The following is a 23831-nucleotide window of genomic DNA, read 5'->3' as shown; positions in this document are numbered from 1 at the left end:
GATGGATGTTAACTAAACTTATTGTGGTAATCATTTAAAAACACGTACCAAATCATTATGTTGTACACCTTAAACTAATACAATGTTATATGTCAACTATCACATCACAATAAAACTGGAAAAAAGAGAGCATAAACATAACCTCCAGAACCAGTAGGGGGCAAGCACACTGAGAATACTCACTAAGAATTAACTGAATCTAAAACTGGCTCTGCAACAAATGTAGACAGATACACACACAATGCAGCAGAAGATTTTCAATTAAAACAACAAAATGTAAGGGTGCATGACATTCACCAGGTTGTTCGTTGTAAATAGTTGCCCAGGCAGAGTGCTGATTTCGTCAGGTATGCAGAGGGGGAAGATGAGAGCCTTACCTTGTCTGGATCTGTTGTGGTGATGACCCACACACAGTGTGCATTGTCTTCGTACTGAACTGGGTAATTAGGGGAGGTAATGACACCACTGGGCCCACGCAGATTTGATCCACACGTTCTAGCTAGAAGTACACAGAGATGATATTATTTTCCACAGGATTTCATCTGTGTGATGAAGACACAAGACATACATGGAACTTCAAGTTATGTGTCCAGCATTTATTGCAATGAAAAGCTATCTGTGAACTCAAGCTGGCAAGTAGATTTCGCTCAGCCTTCAGGACCCTTGCTTGGTATCTGCAACAGTAACCTGGAACTCTTTATTATGTTTCCCAAGGCACTGACATTCACAGAATGACTTAATTACAATAGCACCATGGACAATGTCAAATCAAATTAGTCCATTTCAAGCACCATTCTGACTCAGAGACGGTCTGTATAGACCTTTGGTTGCACCCAATGCAATAAGAATTCAGGAGACCGGAGTTAGTGTCTCAACTATGCCCTACACGATATGACCTTGAACCAGTAATCCCGACCCCCCACAGCTTCATCCTTTTAATTTTAAACGAGGAGGAACAGACGATATTTAAATTTCCTCTCAAGTTTTACACTGTATCATTGTATTCTGTAACAAACTGTACCCATTTCCTTATAGCACAATGCAAATAACAACTTAAAATACAGTTGAATTTGTGAAGAAAGAAAATAGAAACGGTGGCTCTAAAAGGAAAAAGAAAATACCTTAAAAATGAAAGACCAAGCAAATCATGGAAGTAACATAACCCAATAAGAATGACTAAGTTTTGAATATAAAAATATTTCAACTGACCTCCACTTTAAGAAAGAAGCCTTTAAAAAATCAGTACACAATTTTGTAAATCACATGTCAGCCTGAACTCCACTCTTAACATTAATAATTTAAACTGGGTTTGAGAAAAGAGCAGAAGAAACTAATTCCACAAATAAGAACTAATACAAGAGAATCTCAGGTCCATTTTCCTAAGATACCATATCACACGAACTGATTAAACTGCTGTCCACTGAAGAGTAGATTTTATTCATAACCCACCCTTCCTTCCTTCCTTTTGTTGGCTGAGCAGGTCCGGTATTGTCCTAAGAGACTGAGCTACAAGAGAACAGGATTCTGACCCCCAAGGGCCAGGCTGTAGGGGAGGAGTCACAGAAACCTTTTAATGGGGAAATCCCTAACTGCCCTCCAGGAATCTCTCTCTCTCTTCCATTTACATTGATACAGCAATAATATCAATTATGCCTACTCCTAGTATTGTAATTGTCAATGTACAGATCTCTCTTTCCAACAAGGTTGTGGTTCCCTTGACCTTGGGAAAGCATCCTTCCCTCACTTATCTGTATATCCTCAGCACCATATCTAATGTTGATAGTTGCTGACATAAAAACTGTGGGAAGCTGACTTTACACAACATTTCAGGTACTTGATACTATGAAAATAATTAGCTAAGAATTAATCTACTATACATTGATTAATAAAAACATATGAAAGTTAACTTTTAAAATATTGGCATTTGCTTTCCAAATGAATACTTTTTAATAAATATGGATAAAGTGTCACCTGGTTTTCAAACCCCAGTAGGCGTGTCTTGGCTCCAAAGGTCATTGAACAGAGCAGAGCCCACAAGCACATACACCTGTGCTGTATGATTTCCCTCTCCAGTGAGTCTGCTTTTAGGAACATGTTCTCGAGAGGATCATGAACTTCAGATCCGAAATTTTCTTAAAGCCTTCTAATATTACGGGAATTAATTACAGAAACTTAGAAGAAAAGTTATCAATAAAATTTGAGTTATCACACCTTTGTGTTACCCTACTTTGTGAAATTTCACACTGAAGAGCTGATAGAAACATAGAGTGTTACTCAATAAGTATCTGTTGACTAGTTTTAAACTAATATTATCAAAGTGCCATCCTAAGCATTTCAAACTTCGAAAAAAGACATGTGAAGAATGTGTGCAGTGGGGAACTAATGTGTTATATTACCATGGACAATTTGTACTCATCCAATCATTAGCCCCAGCTGTCACTCTGCTAGAAAGTTCACCAAATCTGACAGCCTGTCAATGGCCCTGGGTCTTAGTTCTTTGCTTTGAAGCTTGACCTCAACTTGACTTATTGAAATTGGTTCCCAGCTCTTCATGGAATTCATCTTACCCACTGTTTGGGGAGACAGGAATTTTAGTGATTATATTTTTAGTGAGATAACTATTAGTAAAATTTACATAGGAAACCAGCACATTTTGTACATTTTCCTGCATACATAGTACTGTGTTTCACATAGAACAAGTTATGAATCCAGTCCCTTCAGAAGTATTTCTCACCAAAACTTGTCAAATTAATACATAAAATATTTTTTCATTTTCTTACAACTATGTCCCTATTTTTGCAGTACATTTTCCTAATAAATTAGCTTTTTAACTCTTTTTTCTACCCATACTTTTAATCAAGCCATCAGAATAATCAGCTGAAATGAAGTATGTGGGAATATTCAGGGCAGGGATTTTGTTTGTTTGTTTTGTTTTCCTCCCTGTATAACCTCAACAATTAGAACAATTCCTGGCATTCAATAGTTACCCCATAGATACTTGTTGATGTATTTTTTGAGTAGGTTGATAGCCTTAAATAATATGATTTAACTCTAATTATTTACTTCTAATCCTCTTTCTTGGGAAACTGTTGAAAATTTTAGCTAGTACCTCGGTCTTTGCCTTTCTAAGTCGTCCCCATTCTAATCATCTGCCTCTTCATCATGTGATCATCCTACCATCATCACACCAATTACAATTCATTAGGTACTAGTTTCTCATATCAAGGCTTTCCTACTAGTCAGAGACAATTCTCAGATTTTCTATTGGCCACAACTCAAAGTTCAGCCATCTATGTGTAGAGTCGCTATCAGATAATAATAATGTTTCTTGAGTTATCATGATTTCTGTGTGCCACTGTCCAAATCCACATGGCGGATGAAGCACAGACTGGACATTATCTTCTATGTCTCCTGCAGATGATCTACTGCCTGGGGTTTTTTCTCTGCTCTCTGGTTCTGCTGCAGGAAGGGTCATACCAAGCTGCAATTTCTCTGAATTGTATAGTGGAGAGAGCAGAGTGAACTCTACTCCTTCCCCTATAGCTGCTCAGACACAGAGAAAGCTTAGCGACCTGCTCTGATTATGATGAGCAATCTCACTGTGTCCTTGCAGACGGGGAACTACTTCCCACACAGTTGCTTCTGGATTAAACACACATTGGATTAGTCAACAAAGTATTTAATTAAGCAAATAATTAGGTAATTACAATATACTAGTGCCAAGCAAGTTTTTATAGCAAAATTTAAATGCATTCCCATAATGGAAATGTATATACACATTTATACGTATTACAGTTGAATATTACTTTCTGCTCCTGCAAAGGCTTTCCCCCTTGTCAAAACCTTTTTGGAAATATAACACTAACATAAAGTAATTTACACTTAAATCTTAAAAATGCTTAATAAATGTTCTTTGATAATAACCACGACCTAATTAATGTATAGCTAGTATCACTCACATGACAGTGTTCTAAATTTGTAAACTCAAATTTTGCTTATATCTTACATGTTTTTAAGATAAAAGCAGAATTCACAAAATGATCATTGGAAATATAGCTCAAGAAGGAAAGTGGAAAGGGAGTATAAAACTAACCAATTCTGAAGCTTCCCTGGTGGTGCAGTGGTTGAGAGTCCACCTGCTGATGCAGGGGACACGGGTTCGTGCCCTGGTCCGGGAAGATCCCACGTGCCGCGGAGCAGCTGGGCCCGTGAGCCATGGCCACTGAGCCTGCGTGTCTGCAGCCTGTGCTCCGCAACGGGAGAGGCCACAACAGTGAGAGGCCCGCGTACCACAGCAAAAAAAAAAAAAAAAACTAACCAATTCTGAATGTCAATCTGTGCCATTTATCCATTTAATCACTGAATATTTATTATGTATAAAACATTTGTTTCACACAATTTATCTTATATAATTTGAAGTAGTAATTTATCTATTTATGTATAATCAGTTCCAGGAATCTTTACTGTTCTATAGTAACTACTTAATTAATCAAAATAGTTGAAGAGAATAATATTCTAATTGACCAAACTTAAATTAATAGGATATCTGGACTCACATCTGAAGCTTTTTTCAAGCACATTAAGAATTATACTGGATAGTGTATATCTTGTATGATTTAGAAGAAAACCACAGACTTTATGTCTTTAACCAGACTGTCAGCCAAAATGGGGAAAGTATGTCACAGGTTAAGAGCTTGATTTTCTTAATCACACCTGAGTTCTAGGCCTGGTTTATGAAGTTACTAGATGTCCTATCTTAAATTATTTCATTTTAAGCCTCTCAGGTTATCCACATAACAATCATAACTTCATCTATGATAGCTGTAAGGACTGAAGGAAAGAATTCGAGTAAAGCCTTCAGCGCATTTTCCAACACACCATAGCATAGGGAGTAAGGAAATAACCAGTAAATGCTTTGTAAGAGTTGGGCACTATTTCAGGCATAGAGGATACAGCAGAGAGAGAATAAAATTAAGTTCCTTGACTTCCTCAGGCAATTATACACATGACCATCTAATTCAGGAGGATATTTGACCTTTACAGAAAAGCAGAATCGGGGTTCAAAGCATATCTGGAAGAGGGTGGGCATGGAAGGGTTTGGATGAGACAACATCTGATGACCAGTGTAGGATGGAGACCCATATGGACACCTGGGGCAGAAGTGTTCCAAGCAGAAGGAAAACAAATGCAAGGGAGCTGTCACAAACTTCCCAGGCAGGTTCTAGGAACATAATTAGCACCAAATTAACATTAGCTTTCAGGTCATTTTATGTCAGTAGAATTTGAGAGGAGTGGTATAAAAATACATGGCTTTGTTATTTCCAGTAACTTAATAAAAAATAGAGAAAAACATGTTTTTCTCCCAAGTGACATTCAAGTAAAGAGTATAAATCCTTAGAAGTCTAGAAGCGAAACCAGAAATTTATCCAAATTCACTGGAATTAAAGTAAAAGTTAAAAGTGTGAGAAATTAAGAGGTACAAACTTGCAGTCATGAAATAAATGAGTCACAGCATAGGGAATATAGTCAGTAATACTTTAATAACTTTTTATAGTGACATCTTGTAAGCAGACTTATCATGGTGATCATTTTGTAATGTACAGAAATACTGAATCACTATGGTGTGTAACAGGAACTACCATGGTGTTGTAGGCGATTATACTTCAAAAACAAACATATGAACAAACAAACTCATAGAAAAAGAGATCAGATGTGTGGCTACAAAGGGGGAGAATGGTGTGAGGGAGGAAGGTGGTCAAAAGGCACAAACTTCCAGTTATAAGATAAATAAGTACCAGGGATGTGATGTGCAGCATGATAAATACGCTTAATACTAATGTCTCTTACACATGAACATTCCTAAGAGAGCAAACCCTGAGAGTTCTCAATATTTTTGTATCTATCACAAGGAAATATTTTTTCTTTAAAACGTGTGTATGCTTCTTTAAATCTCTGAGCTCACGGCTACCTGATATAATAATTAGTATTAAAATATAATCTTACAATTGGCTCTGGACCTTTAATCTGGTAGAATGAAGTCGTCTTTCAGGTATAAATGGTCTTTTCACTACCATTTAAAAGGTCATTCCTGTATGGACAGAAACTATCAGTAGGGAAGAATAAACTGTAAAGTTCTTGGTAAGTGAAAAGTTAATAAGTTAAGGGTAATTCTGAGCTAACCTGACCTGGAATCCCAAGATAATAATAACTTTATTCTGTGACCCTTGGTAGCTCTAATTGGCTTCCATGTAACCACAGTTAAAATTGCAAAAAACACTTCACTTTTCTTATGTGCCCTTTCAACTCAGAGAGCAACTAAAAATATTAATTCCACAGATCAAAGTGCATTAGCATTAAAAGAAATTCTCTCTATATATCCTCCCTAAATACTGATGGAATGAAATGCCAGCTGGAACATTTTACTTAAAAAAAAGAAGTACATTCTCTTCTTCTCTTTTTTGTTCGCTTATTTAAAACATCTACTGCTAGTTAAAGATACTTATACAGTTCCAAACAGCTCATATTTTACCCTGTGAAAACTCATAATGGTTGTTTTCATATCCCTAAACGAAGTAAGCATAATTTCAAACAAAATCACTTGTGTAATTACTGAGCTATGGCAACCATTCATCCCTGTGGTAACAGGAAGAAAAGGTAACATCTCCCATTCTCAGAGCTAATCAGCTAAGGTAAGTAAGCATTGGCTTAGGACCCAGTGTCCAGATGTGAAAGATCACTCCTGACTCACCGCAATTTATCGAATGCCTCTACCAGATATTCCTTCTGTGGAGAAGGCATGATAATTACTTAAGAGTTAGAGACCCTTCATGAAGAAGGGAGCCTCGAGAATCAGTCCTTCCTTAACTGACTGAGTTGAAATCTCATAATGCGTGCAATGCTCAGACCAGAGGCATTTTATTGCATTTGATAGATAGTTGAATTTAGAACATGTGGCTGAGATGATCAATATAAGGGCTGCTTTAAAGGCTCACAGTGCATCAGGAAAACCCAAGCCATGGTGCTCGCCTCTGACATACAATGTATTAAGGGGTAGCACAGAGGAGAAGATGAACTTGAAAAATTGCACTTGGTGTCTGGAACCTACTGACAGCTAAGTAAATATCCCTATGTTGTGTTTTGGGTAGCATTTGAAACATCATTATGTTTCATGTTATCCATTTCCCCCTACACTTTAGACAGCTAAAGCTATCTTTATAGAAAAAGCCATAAAAGTTCCAACTAAAGAAAGGTTTTTTCAGCTCTTCTTTAATTGAGGAATCAGTCATTAAAAGCCAGTACAGACACTATTTCCAGTAGAGACACTATTTAAAGGAGAGAATGATGACAGACTCAGGGCTCCTAAATGTTGCCAACCTGGAAAATGTATGGGCTTTAATAGAAGAAAGTATGTTCTACACTGAGGAATGCCTGCCAGGAAACCACCCATGACTCATGGAGATCACTGCTTCCCTTCACACCCACAAGCCTGTTGAGTGCTGAGAAAACTGGAACTGGGCTGAGCTACACAGCCGGAGTGGCGCTGTCCATGGTAGCCACTAGCACATCTGACTGTTGGGCACTTGAAATGCCACTGGTCTGAGCTGAGATGTGCTCTGAGCATAAAATGCACACTGGATTTCCAAGACATAGTATGAATAAAAGAAAGAGAAAAAAGTAAAGCATCTCCCTATAATCTTTTTGACTGCACATTAAAATTATATTTGTAATATTTTGGTTAAATAAACTATCGATACGTTATTAAAATTAACTGCACCTGCTTCTTTTCCTTTTCAAATCTGGCTACCAGATGTTTTAAAATTACATCTGTGGCTTGCATTTTATTTCTAGTGGAGAGCCCTGCTCTAGAGACTGCTCGAAGTGATCCTCTATTGGGTCAGCCTACAGATGCACTAAGATGTTTGACCATCCATCTGTATATGTAATCCATCAGGTCATGGTATATGGTGATTACTTATGTTATATAAGACTCTGTCACCCAGACTAGAGGGAAGGGTGTTCCTGCTGGCTTTGCTGGAGGAAGCTGCCTCTTGTGAGAGGGCAATGTGGCCAGGAGGTGAGTACAGGGCAGAGAAAGGGAGTTGGGTGTTGAAGGGGAGGACAGGTTCCTTGCTTAACCATGATACTTACAGATGAGCCCTTTCCAGTCCAGAAAGTGGGATATTCATATACACACAGCTCCACCCTTTTTTTCATCCATATAGCTTACACATATAGTCCTGCACTGATACAAAAATGCCAAGGGACATGAGAGAGGGATGAATGATTCTCTAATTTATTTGCACTCTCCACTTGTGAAAAGCTGCAGATGATACGGGGAAGCAAAAAAAAAAACAAAATGTGTCATTTATTCAGTGATTTATCCCACCTCTGCTTATAAAAATATACCCCCATGGCAAAGATTCCCTTAGTATCTATTCTCCTTTTCTTTCATAGAAATATAATTGTTTGGCATATATTTAAACACACAATAGAAAATATACATGTTTCTAAGTCTCACAACAAGGTGAAAATATCTGGCTGGATTTTGGCCAATGAGAATGAGCAGAAATGCATATGATGGTTCCTGCAGACTCTCGTTAGCATACATCTGCTAACCCTGCTTCTTCTAACCTCCTCCATCCAATCACCTGGAGTTTGGATACCACCGTGGACTCTGAGGATGGAGGCGTGACCATAGTGAGGACAGAGTGAGTCTTGAGGACATTTTCATATCTGAAACAGACCTGCCGTCCTTGTCCTGTACTGCCTAGCTCTTAACTTCTGTATAAGAGAGAAATCCACTTCCATTTGTTTTAAGCTTCTCTTGGGTTTGGTTTTCTGTCACCTAATTGTTATCACCTAATTCTAAACAGTTTATCTCAAATTCTTCTATTTAGGAGATTTCAGGACTTTAATTTTTTGTTTAATGTCGTACTACTCCAAATGCTCTAAAATACTTATTTCTTTAAAACTGTGTTTTTAAAGATATTTTTTACTGTTCTCTAGACACAGTCTGCTATCATTCTATTATGCAGATCTAAAATGTACATCCTATAAGAAAACTCTTCCTTAATTATTTCTTGCTGCTATAGCTCATTATTTCAGGAAGTTAAAAGTAATAAATTGAAAAAGAGCTAAAGGATTAGTCCATGAAAATGAAGGTACATCTAATTAAAGCAAAACAGCTGAGTTAACAGCTGGGAGGAAAAAAGAAGAGATGAATAAAGTTGAGTGTGACAAACAGAAGTGGGTGTGGAGAGAGGTGGGGAGGCTTCCAGGGAAACCAGGCCAGAACCACACAACAAAGACCCTGTGGGAGAGCTGTGTCTTCTAAAATGATGAAGCAGGGCATTAGAGTCTATGGGAACAGGAAGCCAGAGGACTCCTCCTCTAATTACCTCTAAAAGTGAGCAGTTGGCAGTCCAGGAGGATGGAGGGAAGTGTCCCACCATAGGCCTGGATGGAGCAAGCACCTGCGTGTTTGACACCAAATCAGCATATAAGCTGGGGCCAATGTGCTGGGAAATATTGTTATGAGTGTAGATGAGATTTGGGCCAAAGGGAAAAAAAAGGAAAACTTCTGGATTAATAAGTAAGGTAAGAATCAAATAATATCCTACTCAATAGTTTCTTTATGTTACTCTAAAATATCAATTTAAAGCAGATGCACATTTACTAGTTTTGTCTAGTGTGGGCTTTTAAATAATGACATATGTTCCTGGTATAGAAGAGCAAGAAAAACATTTAAAAATGAAAGCATATTTTTTTCCTTAGGGCAAAGATAATACCTGTGGCTTAGTCCTCATTTGTAACTGGGGCATGAACATTACCATCCTTTCATGGGAATATGGATTTTGCTACAGTTCCTTTGAAAGCCTAATGATGTCACTTTAGTATTAGTGTACAAATAGTCTAGTGACCAAAAGGGGAGGGGCGTAGCCATACACATTTCCTGACCAGAGGTGGGTGCTTCTCCAAGGAGGGAAACTTTTCATGGGAAAGGGCCACCTGCAACCAGACCACACGCCCACTCTGCCCTCGGGATGAATAGATGCTACAAAGCTGTGTTTTCTACATGTAAAAAGCCACCAAGTTGTTATAGGTAAAGGTACACTATACTAAAGCCTGCAATCTAGTATTTTAGCTTTGATGAAACTAGCAATGTATTTTGCAACTACTTCATTTCACAGGATATAACTTAACACTGTTCATCTTGTATTGTACCTTTTTACAACTGGAACATTTTAAAATAAAAATTTATGAATCCATTCACTTGAAAAAGACTATAAGGAGGGATAAGATATTCTTATATATGAAAGTATATAAGAATATACTTTTTATTCCTTGTTCAACTTAGTACCTTTTTTCTTCTTCCTTTAAAACTACCAATTTGCATAAATTTTTTATGGCCAAAATGCAAACAAAACAAAATACCTAGTTTTTCTTTTAATTTTATTGATTCTTCCTTAGTAAAATAGCCAAAACAGTTTTCTGCTGGGATCACTATGGCTTCTATACTTCTGGTAGAATTCTTCACGTACTTCACAGAAGCAACAAATACATACTTTGGCCTCACTGAAGAAGATGGTGATAATGCAATATTTTGCTCTTCTATGTCCAAGATTAGTTTAATATGATTTAATAATAAAACGATGGCTTCAGATCATGTTAACAAACTCCCTTTATCACTGATACTATCAAAACCCAAGAACTCAACTTCACTACTATTGCAAAGTGAGAATTTTTAGATATGCAGAGACATGCATAAAGTTTTCCAAAGCATCTGGTTATGTAACATATTTTCATACATATGCAAACTGTGTATATAGATAGATAGATACCAAGTTATATCGAGTATGTGTGTGTGTTTGAATGATTATATTTGCTCATGTATTTCCTGAAATTTAAAAACCACAAATATCTCTGGAAATGTTTGCCTGCTAAAAAATTTCAAAAAATATTTCTTGTTTACCTACATCACTATGAAAGCATAAATCATCACCACGTTTTGCTCTGCCTATACACAGTGCTTTGCACGTAAATCGTTCAGAAAAGCATGCCAAATCTGAGGAAAGAGAGAACCTGGGCAGACGCAATCATACAGGCCTTACCTCGGCAAATGGGCCGGTGGTCACTCCACGCAGCCAGAGTCTCCGTGACTCTCTGACACGTTATGCTCTTGGATCCCTGGAGCACGTAATTGTCCTCACAGGAGAACTGTACATTTGCACCAACCCTGAGCAATTACAAAACCAAAAACAACCCGAATTACTCATGGAAGACTTCTTAAAAAAAATCATCACAGTGCTGCTACTGTGTTATGCCATCAAAATGATATTAAACATTAAGTGATCCATTAGTAATTATTCACAGATACAACCCTCTAATGCAGCACAAGGCCTGGATTCAAATTTCCGTTCTGCCAACTTCTGCTAAATAAATATATGATCCTTAAGGTATCTTCTCTAAAATTAAGACAACGACAAAGGTGGCAGGACCATGTGTTGTGGATTAAGTAAGAAAATGCATGTGAAAGAAGTGAACCCTGGAAACAAAACAAAGTTGGATGTCATTCCACATGGATAAATATCTTACCAAAAAAAAGACCGAAAAAGCCTGGGTTAAGAAAATGTCTCAGTACACAGAAAGACAAGTGCTGTATGATTCCACTTATATGAGGTATCAAAAACAGTCAAATTTATAAAATCAAAGACTGGAATGGTGGTTGCCAGGGGATGGGGGGAAGAGGGGAAGGGAGGAAGGGGGGAAATGGGAAATTATTAATTCAAAGGTATAAAGTTTAAGTTAAGTAATATAAATAATTTCTAGAGATCTGCTATACATCATTGTACCTATAGTCAACAGTAATGTACACTTAAAAAATTTAAAGAGGGCTTCCCTGGTGGCGCAGTGGTTGAGAGTCCGCCTGCCGATGCAGGGGACACGGGTTTGTGCCCCGGTCCGGGAAGATCCCACATGCCGCAGAGCGGCTGGGCCTGTGAGCCATGGCCGCTGAGCCTGCGCGTCCGGAGCCTGTGCTCCGCAACGGGAGAGGCCACAACGTGAGAGGCCCGTGTACCGCAAAAAAAAAAAAAATTTTTAAGAGATAAATCTCATGTTAAGTGTTATCATCATCATCATCAAACTTGCTTGCAATGAAAAACAAGGAAAAAAAAAGTCTCAGTAAAGAATTTATCATTGCAAACATTAATTATATTATATTCAGAGAGAGGTCAGTGCTATTATATTTCAGAAATACATCTTATAGGAAAAGAATAATTTGATTTACAAAAAAGCAATCCATCCAGCCTAGAGTTAGATGAAAAACTGCTTTGGCTCCAGAGCTGCCTCTGAAAACATGAAGCCCTAAGGTTGTAAGCAGTAACGAAACGTGATTGCAGAATCACAAACCAACAGGTGCATGAGAAGATGTGAGAGGCATACATCAGGTCTGAGCACACCCAATCACTTCCTTCTAAGCCTGTTGTCTGGCACTGAGTTGAGTGCAGCATTATTTTATTATCTGACAAGCCTATTGTTACAAGAGGAAATTCTACCTGTGTCTTCCATTTGACAAACCCTGACGTTGACGTTGACAAAAATGGGAAATGAAAGAGAGTCTTTGAGAGAAAATATGCATAGTTGCCCGTGTTATGTGTAAAGTTATTAATAGATAAAAGATAAGGAAAAAATAAACAAATGCTTTCCTTCCCTGCTTATTGAAAAAGTCTAACCTGCAATATCACAGTGAACATTATTCCAGTAACATTATAGCAGCATTTCCCACACTTCTGTATAACACTCTCGGAGGATCATCACAGATGTCTATAAAAATCATGGAATCAATTTGAAAAATTCTGAATTAAACAAAATTAAGCATCTTTCTTTTCTAAAGGGGACTTTCAGTTTACTAAAATTTAATATGCAAAATGTGTTTCACCTACTTAAGAGAATGTAAAGTATGTAGAATTTTCCAAATTTATCTGGTCAGGAAGCCCTTTTGCACTAAGTATCCAGGGCAACTAGAATTCTATGAAAGTAACCTGCAACTTTACCAAATTCACTGATGAGCTCTAGTAGTTTTCTGGTGGTGTCTTTAGGATTTTCTATGTATAGTATCATGTCATCTGCAAACAGTGACAGTTTAACTTCTTTTCCAATTTGGATTCCTTTTATTTCTTTTTCTTCTCTGATTGCCATAGCTAGGACTTCCAAAACTATGTTGAATAAAAGTGGCAAGAGTGGACATCCTTGTCTTGTTCCTGATCTTACAGGAAATGCTTTCAGCTTTTCACTGTTTAGTATGATGTTAGCTGGAGGTTTGTCGTATATGTCCTTTATTATGTTGAGGTATGTTCCCTTTATGCCCACTTCTGGAGAGTTTTTATCATAAATGAGTGTTGAAAATATTTGCAAATGATGTGACCAACAAGGGATTAGTCTCCAAAATTTACAAACAGCTCATGTGGCTTAATATCATCAAAACAAACAACCCAATCAAAAAATGGGCAGAAGCCCTAAATAGACATTTCTCCAAAGAAGACATACAGATGACCAAAAGGCACATGAAAAGATGTTCAACATCACAAATTACTAGAGAAATCCAAATCAAAACTACAATGAGGTATCACCTCACACCAGTCAAAATGGGTATCATCAAAAAATCCACAACAATAAATGCTGGAGAGGGTGTAGAGAGAAGGGAACCCTCCTACACTGTTGGTAGGAATGTAAATTGGTACAGCCACTATGGAGAACATTACGGAGGTTTCTTAAAAACTAAAAGTAGAGCTACTATATGACTCCTGGGCATATATCAGGAGAAAAACATGGTCCGAAAAGATACATGCACTCCAATGTCCATTGCAGCACTGTTTACAATAGCCAAGACATGGAAGCAACCTAGATGTCCACTGACAGAGGAACGGATAAAGAGGATGTGGTACATACATACAATGAAGTATTACTCAGCCATTAAAAAGAAAGAAATAATGCCATTTGCAGCAACATGGATTGTCATACTGAGTGAAGTCAGTCAGACAGAGAAAGAGAAATATCGTATGATATAGCTTATATGCAGATCTAAAAAGAAATGATACAAATGAACTTATTTACAAAACAGAAACAGACTCATGGACTTCGAGACTGAACTTATAGTTACCATGGGGGAAGGGTGGGGGAAGGGATGGTTAGGGAGGTGGGGACTGACATGTACACACTGCTGTATTTAACATGGATAACCAAACAAGGACCTTCTCTATATATAGCACAGGGAACTCTGCTCAATGTTATGTGGCAGCCTGGATGGGAGGGGACTTTGGGGGAGAATGGATACGTGTATATATATGGCTGAGTCGCTTTGCCGTGCACCTGAAACTATCACAACATTGTTAATTGGCTATACTCCAATATAAAATAGAAAGTTAAAAAAAAAAATTCTATGGAAGTAATTTTGAGAAACACTGTGTTATAAAGACATAATATGTATTATTTTTGAAAGGGAAAAGTGGAAAAACCAAAATGTAAACATAATTCTCATTTTCATTGTTAGTCATAGCAGTTATTTAAAACAGCTATACTTTTTAGACATATACATCATAATTTCATTGGCCTTTGGTCTTTGTTTAAATTTCCGGAACCACATTGAATAAGTGAAGTAAATCTGAATATTTGGTTTGAAAACAACTATTATATCTCCGTGTTCTCTATTCCAGGCCCCAATCTTCAGTTCTCTTTGTTTACCTAAATTTCAGTTTTCATACTTTTCATCATTCTTTCAATATATTTTTATTGAATATCCACTGTGTGCCACACTCTACTCCAGGTACTAAATATGCAGCAATTCATAAGACCGACAAAGTCCCAATCTCATGGAGATAACATTCTAGTTAAGGGAGGACAAAAAACCAAACAAACAAATCAAATGAGAAGAAAATGAAAGTGTTTTTAAGTACTGTGAACAAAATACACCAAATGATGTGATTAATAACGGGTTAGGGAGAGTCGGGATTTAAGAGTCCTTCAGAATTTTTTATGATCGTCTCAAACTAAGGTGCTAGTATCGCACATAATTTCTAGGCATGGTCAAACACAAAGGAAGGAAAATGAGATTATTGCTTCCCTCTGGCAACCACCTACTTCAGTTACCAAAGCCTATCATTCATAGTTTTGATGGAGTGTACTCCATTCCAACAAAATGTCTATCTTTTTCATACATGCTGTTCATACATCCGATCAACTTCCTTTAGGTATTCTTAGTGAACTGTGTTAACTTTGACTACTCTATCTCATTTCTGGCAATATATTATAGATTTATCATCCAAAATTGGAGAAAATATGGGCAGTGTTGTTTTTTGGAAACCATGAGAAATATGAATGACTATATTATCTCATATATATTTGAATGAATACATTTCTACAAAAATGAGCAAAATATATAGCGATATAGAGAAGAAAAAAGCTTGATACAAAATTGTTACCCCAGATAACAGTTATCTATATAAGTATCTGAATCTGTATATCAGGAAAATTAGGCATAAAACTATTTTTAGCGTGGTAACAGAATCACAAGTACACTTTTGTTTCTATACTGCAATAATCGTAGTACTTCTGATTTTATAAAAAGTTAAATTTTTAAATATTTTAAAATCCTACTATTAGATTGCCCCATTTGCTCTCACTCACTGAGACAGAACTCTCTCACACCTAACAGAGTTCACACTCTCCTCAGATTTCCAGCAGACAAAAACTACAGAAGCCTCTTCTACTGCAGAAGGTAGAAGACTCTTCCTAATGTTCCATAATCACTGTAGTATATCACAGAAGATCTAGTCCAGAAATCTCCATCTGGGTTCTGGGGAAATCAGTCCTCAGTATGGACAGAGTCTGATATGGAACTCATTCCTTAATTTCTGTCCTGAAACCTTTTGACAAATGACTGGAAATAACAATTGATAAAATAGTGAGGCTTCTCTACTTTCAAAGCATTAAAATTATTAACAAGAGCAACCTCTTAGCTTGACGGCAGTTTGGAAAACAGAGCCACTGATGGGTAAACTCATTCCCAAGAGTGAAGATGAGGAGTAGTCTCTCCATTGAGATGAACAGGGTTGAGCTTGAAACTGATGATGATCCAACTTCTAATGTATTATTTCAAACTTTTGCTTTGGTTTTATCTAGCACTTGAATCAGTTCAATTTAAAATCCATGCACACTGTCAGCTTCAAATATATAATAAACTAAGCTTTTATTTATGATTTGATTTTATGATTACTATGTTTGAAGGCACATGTATAACATTAGGAAGTTTAATTTGGTTTACTGGAAAGCACTCAGAAGAAAATAACAGAAAAAAAGAAATTAGTATCTTCCCATTGGCAATTAAATTTAGAACACCTAAGAATTATTTTGTCATACAATTTTGACAATTGTTAGTAGCTGGAAATTGTCAAAAATAACAGAAAACTGATTTTGTATAAGATCAAGATAAATTGTGTATTGATAATAAATATCCAAATGGCAAATTTTAAGTTAAATAGTTGAAGCAGAATAATTTGGTGTTTTAAATATAATAGAACAGAATAGAAAAAAACACACTTTTCACTTCTTCAGTGCTTAGCACTTCCAAAAGGCTTGTCATTCAAAGTCTGAATTATGAAGACATTCCATTTGTCACCATCTACTTGACTTTACCTATAGTTTGAAGAGACTTTCTAGGTGAATGAACTATTTCTAAATATGGGTTTCCTAGAGAATGGCTATTTGTGCATTTATTTAAGATTGGTAGTATAATTATTTCTAAAAAACCCCACACACAAAGTAACTTAAAGATTAAACTAGAATCCAAAATAGGATGTGGAATGATTTAGCTGTGATGTGTAACTATCCATTAATTCAGAGATAACTCTGACCTACCTGAGTGGCTAGATGGGCAGATCCCACCTGTTACCTCAATCCATGCTGGCTGGTGTTGATTGAATCTATTGAAGCAACTAGTTTCCCCATTTAGAATTTTCTAAATGGATAAATAGATTGATAGATTGATATAGACGATACACAGATAAATATCTGTCTCTTGGTTAAAAAAATCCAGCTCAAACAACATACTTAAAGATTCATAAATACAAAAAACTAGATACTATTTTTAGGCATCAGGGGTAGGCATTTACACATTTTGCATCTGCAGCAAAAAGGAGAAACACATTATATTATACTGTTTTCACATTTAAGCAACAGAAAGCACAAAAATTAGAGCAAAAAACTTTCTTTAGAACTAAGCTGAAGTCAGGATTTGCTGTATTTCTCTTTGTAAAGTGAACACAAATGACATGGGGAAATTATATCTGGAACCACACTGTACCAAAGGTATAGATATCTTGCTTAACTATTTTTTTATGTATAAAAAGGCAACAACTGAAATTTTAATAAATTTTCAAAGATTTTGTGTGGGTCATCAAGAGAATTTAGAATCCCTGGAAACCCAAGACACAAAGGTCACCTAGGCTTCCTCACCAGATTTTTTTTTTTTAACATCTTTATTGGAGTATAATCGCTTTACAGTGGTGTGTTAGTTTCTGCTTTATAACAAAGCGAATCAGCTATACATATACATATATCCCCATATCTCCTCCCTCTTGCTTAACTATTTTTTGAGAAGAACTGGAGCCATGTGGCAGGATAATATGTGAAGTGGTAAAGGGTGTGTGTGTGTGTGTGTGTGTGTGTGTGTGTGTGTGTGTGTGTGTGTGTGTGTGTGTGTGTGTGTGTGTGTGTGTGTGTGTGTGTGTGTGTGTGTGTGTGTGTGTGCGCGCGCGCGCACAGGCACAAGGGTTCACACCTGTGATTTTTCTCCTGTATTTTACTTACACCCTGAGGATGCTGATACTGGCATAGCACGAAGAAAAATTATAGGTGTCTAAATCCAGAAGTGTCCTCCAGGTGTGTGAAATATGTTTAAAGGAGCAGTGATAATACATTGCTCCCCATTCCTCATTCCTCACTATGAAACATAAAAGTAAAGCAGCAAAAAAAAAAAGTAAAGCAAAACACAAGGCCAAGCTGAGGCAGGTGTCAGGTGTCAGGGCTGTGGAATGCAGTGCCCTGTTATCCGCAGCACCCTGGACCAGGAAGCAAGTTGGGTGAGGCAGTGGAACAAGATAGGGCCCCGCCCAGGGCAGTGTGTGGGCTCCCAGGGCTAACACAGACCCGTTCCTCTTTCCCAGCTGTGACCCTATGGACAAGTCTGTGTCTAACGGCACAGCCTCTCTAAAGAAGAAAAGGCAGCATGGGAGCCTACGACTAGGAGGTGGAGCCCCTGGGCCCTCGAGTGACACAGCAAGTCGTCCCCAGGGTGCTCATGCCTCTTGAATGTTGGCTGTGGTTGGTGGAAAGGAAGCCCCAGGCTCAGAAACATCTCCCCTCCAGGAAGAGGATGTGCGCCCGGCCAGGAGCCGGGGACGATCAGGACAGGAATCCGAGGGGCAGGGATAAGGCGGGGAAGCCACGCCCACTCCCCACCATTGAAATGAGGGCCTTTCCGTAAGCCCTGGCATGACATCATCAGCAGAGGGGGAACGGGAAGTGAACAGCTGACTAAACCTGATAGACTAAGAAATCACGGATTTCAAAAACTTTTAAGAGTAAATAAATACAATTTTCTGACTCAGACTAAATGGGGATATTGAAAAAGAAATTAATTACAGCCCCAGGACAAAGAAGATTACGTTTTGCACCTCTGAATTCATGGGCCTGTAATTAAACCGCTCACAAGCACTGAAGCTGACTCTGCAAACAATAATCACTCTTCTTAGCATATACAAGCCCCCCCACCCTCCCCATCTCTGCCGCTCCCTCCTCCTCCTTCTCCCTCCCTCTCTCATCTGTCTCTCTCTTCCTCTTCCTCCTTCTTACTTCTTTCTCATTAAAAAATATTTACTTCCCATAAATAAAATTAGTTATACAGGTAGCTTCCGGAAGTAGATGTTAAAGCTTCCAGAAAACTGTAGTAGGAAGAATTTGAAGGTATTTTTGTAACTTTGGAAGAAAAGAAATGACACTTGATACAAGAAAAGAAATGAGAAGAAAACTGTCAGGAACACTTCCAATGTTCTTCAACATCTTTAGTACATTTGGACTCAAGTCCTCCTTCTACAAATAAAATATCCCCACTGCCTTAAACAGTGCCTGGCATATCACAGGCACTCGAAAATACATGCTGAACAAGTGGAGAAAGACAAGTCACTTTCCTGGGGCTACATGTGTCAATCTGTCAGTCAAATGGGCCTGAGAAATAACGGTAGCAGAGAAATCCATCTACTCTTCATCCTCTTTACCGGCCTTTATTACAGCTCACCTGCATTGGTTCACAACTGGTTATGGTCAGGCTTTTAAGCACGAGGTGCCCTGCTAGTCATAAGGATGTACGAACTACTGGGGGCAGGAAATACTTCATCCAACAACCACTGGGCAATGAGGTCAAGAAATATAAATTACTATGGGAAAAATGATTCTGCCCTCAGTGAAAAGGTAAAACAATGACATTGCCAGAAACTGAAATTTGGGTTGGGTCTTAAAAGATTCATATAGTTTACTTACTTTTCTCAAAATGAGTATCTGTGTTCTAGAGTGAAACCCACCATAGAAAGCCCTGTTGGTGTCAAAGTTGGTGATCTGTTCAGGGAACTGCAAGTAGCCTGGTTTGTCCAGAACAGTATTTTCCAATTCCTGTTCCAAAGAGGGGCCCATTCCTTCCTGCTCCAGAGTTTTTCCCCTTTAGACTTGGGGATTTGGGGTCCTCTCCTGATTCACCCCTTCTCCTTTCCCTCTCTTTGAGGTACAGCTTAGCTCTTTTACTACTCCACAAAATGTTTCTTTTGAGAAATATTAACCTAAAGCCCAGAAGTAGGAAGGGTATGAGGCTTGGAAAAGGCCACCCAGAGAGGCAGTTCCCAGGAGCAAGGGTCCCTGAGGGAAAGCATCATGTTTCACTCACCTTGAAATCTCTCACAGCCTCCAGCAGAGTTTATTGCGCTTATGATATCCCTGAGATAGATGTTTGTAGAATGACTGCACAGGACAAACAGGAGACAAAGGCATGAATTCAGATCATCTCCTAAATGTGCAACCGGCCACCACAGTGCAAGGCTGCAGGGAGTAAATCCCAACAGCAGCATGTGAAACCCATCTCTGCAGCCACCTTGCAAGTGCGTGTCTGTTATTACATGCCTCTATTTCAAAAGAAGCTGTTTTAGATAACCTCACTGATTCTCTGACAAATGAGTCGTACTCCACTCGGGAAAGGAACTTTGATACTGAACCGTATGTTCTCCACTAATGGCAAGACTGGTCCTAATACATTCGATTGATTTCAGGCTACAAAGACGGTCCAAGTAAACTGGCCCTTCACTCCTAAGACGTCGTCAGATTGTACAGTTTGCACAGCCTTCCAGACAATGGCATCACCAGAGAGATGCATGTGCAGCTGCTGTGAATATCGCAATGCCTATTACCCCCCTTTTGATTTTCACACATAATGTGTCGTTTCTGGGTCATTTTTTCTTCTTATAGTGGCAATTTTTAGACTCATCTCCTCAAGCCTGAAGGCAATTTAGTACCACTAAGAATGCATTAGATGGATCTCTTTAGCCTAAGGAAATAATCTAATATTTCATAGGATTTTTAGATATTGTACTTTAATAACAGCACAACAAAGACCCCCTAACCGCGATCAGAATACAAGCAACATTAACGCCGTGAATGGGGCTTCAAATGACCAGCAATCTTCAGACTCTGAGAGCTCTCAGATGTGCAGCATTTAGAAGAATGTGTGAATTTTCCCACGAGGAAATTTAATTTGCATCTTCTGAGTATACCATAAGTTCATGGGGATCCACTATTTAGCAAAACAAGAGGGGTGTTTTTGTCTGACCAAGTAGAAATATTAAATCCTCAGATTCACACCCACCCATTCATACAGAGGCAGAAGCCACTACTGCACTATTTCTGGAAGGAACAGGTGGGCAGGGAGAGGGGATTCAAGTAAGCCTGGACCCGCATCAAGGCTCTAGAAGAAGCTGATCCAGCACTCCCTTCTCCCATCTCAGTTCATCTCTCTGTGGCCCCTCAGCCCCTGCCTGACAATCTCCTGATGCCCTGGGAACAGTGGCCTCTACACCTTTCTTTCACTTGACATTTGGAAGCCAAAGAGGACCCCGCAGACTCTGGGCCTTGAGCTGTTTTATGGGCTGTTCTCTTTCCTCTGCAGGTCCAGTGAGAGAGCCTGGGAGCTTCTCAGATGGAGGGAGGGGAGAGCGTCTGCAGCCTGTGGACAGGTCCAGCCTCCGCCAGGAGGGCGAGCAGGGCTGGAGGGCAGGACACACCAGCAACGACTATTTGTTTTCTATGGTGAACAGGCCCGGGGAGTGGCGGGAGTGGCAGGGGCTAGCCAGGCAGGGAGGGAAACAGTAGCATTAACCACGTGCTCGTGACAGGCGTTCATCCAGGGCCCCGGGATGAGTCATCACTGGAGGTGCCTCAACCCCACTTTGAGAAAAACAAGACTCAGAGGGTCAACTGCTCCAGATCATGCAATACATGGATTCAAACTGTCTTTTTTTCTTACTCTGAAACTTATCACCTATACTTGTGATTGAGCAGAAAACAACTGCAAATACAGAGAGGCTGCACAGCAACGATTTTCCTCTAGGCTTGTATCTACTCTGTGCAAAGCCTTCCAATATTCTGAATCATCCTGCCCTCCTTGTTACAACAAAGTGATGGACTGACAATGGAAAGATCCAGGACAGACAAGGCAACCCGAGCCAGGGCTGGTGCGTGTGTAGCAGGTGCTGGACACACGGGGTGCTCCAGGCTTGCACGCGCCCTCCCCGTCTCCCCGTCTGGGCCTTGTTCTGCCCCTGTGGCCATGCAGCCACATCCCAGGTGCTGCTGCTGACCACAGCCATGGGTCTGGGGGCTCCTGACAGAAAGGAGCCCCCTCACCCAGGTGCTGGCTGGGCAGAGCATGCCAGTGCTCTGGGTTCCATAGCAGCTGCCTGGAAACGTGGTGACTATGGCCCTGCAATATGGAGACGCTCTGGGGACATTCCTGCCCAGTGGGAAACAGCGCTGGAGGGGTTGCAGTGAACAGCGAGGCCCCAGCAGTGCCCCCAGGCTGTTAAGGCACCTGTGAGACTGAGCCAGCCGGCTGGTTACTAAGTGTGAATGGCTTCCCTCCTATTCGCCATCCCTACCTTCTGGGCTTACTGCCATTTCCCTCCCTCCTGCTTCCCTGGGATTGAACTGCCCCAACACTTCTTACCTTGGGCTGATTTCTAGGGAATTCCAAATAAAGTGGGGAACCTGAGTCGATGATCAGCCTCCAGCCAAGCCCCAAGACCTAGAGAAAGTATTCGCACCTGGTAGGCCAGATGTTTAAATCGCTGTCAGTAAAACACAGCTCAGCTAGAACAGGAGCCTGTGTTCTTCCTGATTTCTCCTCTTCTCCTCTCATGCTCCTCAAAGCCCTAAATACACCTTCTCTGTTTCTCAGCATACCTCCTCTCTCTATCATCTGCCCCACTTCAACCCAATATGGAAATGTCTTCTTATTACAATTTCTTCTCCTCCGTCTCACATTAATACTGGGTCATTCCCAGAAATGATGTCTCATATTACCTAACACATTTAGCACTGTAAGTAGGACCAAGCCAATCTGAGAAAAGGGCAGATGAGGGATCCTGGGAAAAGCAGAAAAGGTGTCTCGGGGCAGGTGAGGCTAAAATCACACCAAGCCGTGTAGGTGTATAGAATCAAACCGTAAACACCACCTGCACAGCTGGATGTGCCTCGCTTCCTCTCATACCATTTTCTCTGTGCAGCTATGCGTTTGTTGGTTGGTGCGTTTGCTTTAACCTCCTTTCGTTTAGACTCAGCCCTTAATGTTTATTTTCACCTCTACGGAAGAGAGGCAGGAAGGGTTCTTCCACCTCAGGGTCTCTGCATGTGCTTCCGTCTGCCTGGACTGCCCCCACCCCACTATTTTGCATGGTGGGATGGGGGCAGTCCTTCTCATCTTTTGAGCTCAGCTCTGAAGTTATCTCCCCAGAGCCTTTCCCTGCTATTCTGTCTACAACAGAGGAATCCCTTTCCTGATCCTTCTTTGTTTCTCCTTTCATCTCAGGAGCACGTCACAGTTCTAAGGGCTCGGCTCATTTTGCTTAAGGAAACCAATGAATTAGTAAATACAAGGATGGGTTCCTCAATCTCTCTACCCATGGCCCCAGGTAGTGATCTGCGTTTTCTCTTCCCCTCTTCCTTTGGGAACAAAGACTACAAGCAGAGAAGCACAGCTGTGTGGCTGCCCTCACTTACTGCCGTGCTCCATCAATGCCCTGGACCCAGCCCTCCCAGCATGTGCCCTGCTGCTCTCTACAAGGTGGTCCTTCCCACTGGCCCAAGAATCTCCTGCTCCTTTTCTCTTGTCTGTTATCCAAGTCTGCTCTGAGCAAGATCTGATGAACTGTCCCTACACCAGACTATGCAATGGGACCCGATGGTGATGCCTTGCCCTCCCAGAGGGAGTCCACTTCATCAGAGCAAGAAGTTGCAAAGCAAAGTCTTGGTCCCTAGGATCCCTCCACAGCAAAGCCGCGGGAGCTCCACCCTGAGGGCACCCTCTCTGCTTCCCACAAAGGGCAATGTTGGTTCTAGTTCTTACTGAACTCTTAACAGAAGTCTGCTCTGTAAAGAGAGCTGAGGAATTAATTTAAAAACACACATAAAAAACTGTAGATGGCATCAGTAGGCTAAGAACTGACAAATCCTCATTTCCT

General features: G+C 39.7%; 1 protein-coding gene across 2 annotated transcripts in view; it reads right to left on the bottom strand.

The window, feature by feature from the left end:
* The window catches only part of CSMD1 (CUB and Sushi multiple domains 1), a 1753128-nt gene that overhangs the window by 470313 nt on the left and 1258984 nt on the right, over positions 1-23831 (bottom strand). For both annotated transcript variants that reach the window (XM_060291350.1, XM_060291351.1), the window contains exons 9-10: positions 11112-11236; positions 378-499 (exon numbers count right to left, since the gene is read on the bottom strand). In XM_060291350.1, the coding sequence (XP_060147333.1) occupies positions 378-499; positions 11112-11236 (247 nt within the window). The remainder of the gene's footprint in view (positions 1-377; positions 500-11111; positions 11237-23831) is intronic.

This window comes from Globicephala melas, chromosome 21 (assembly GCF_963455315.2).
Source record: "Globicephala melas chromosome 21, mGloMel1.2, whole genome shotgun sequence".
In the NCBI taxonomy this organism is placed as follows: Eukaryota; Metazoa; Chordata; class Mammalia; order Artiodactyla; family Delphinidae; genus Globicephala; species Globicephala melas.
This window is presented reverse-complemented; position numbering and strand designations above follow the sequence as displayed.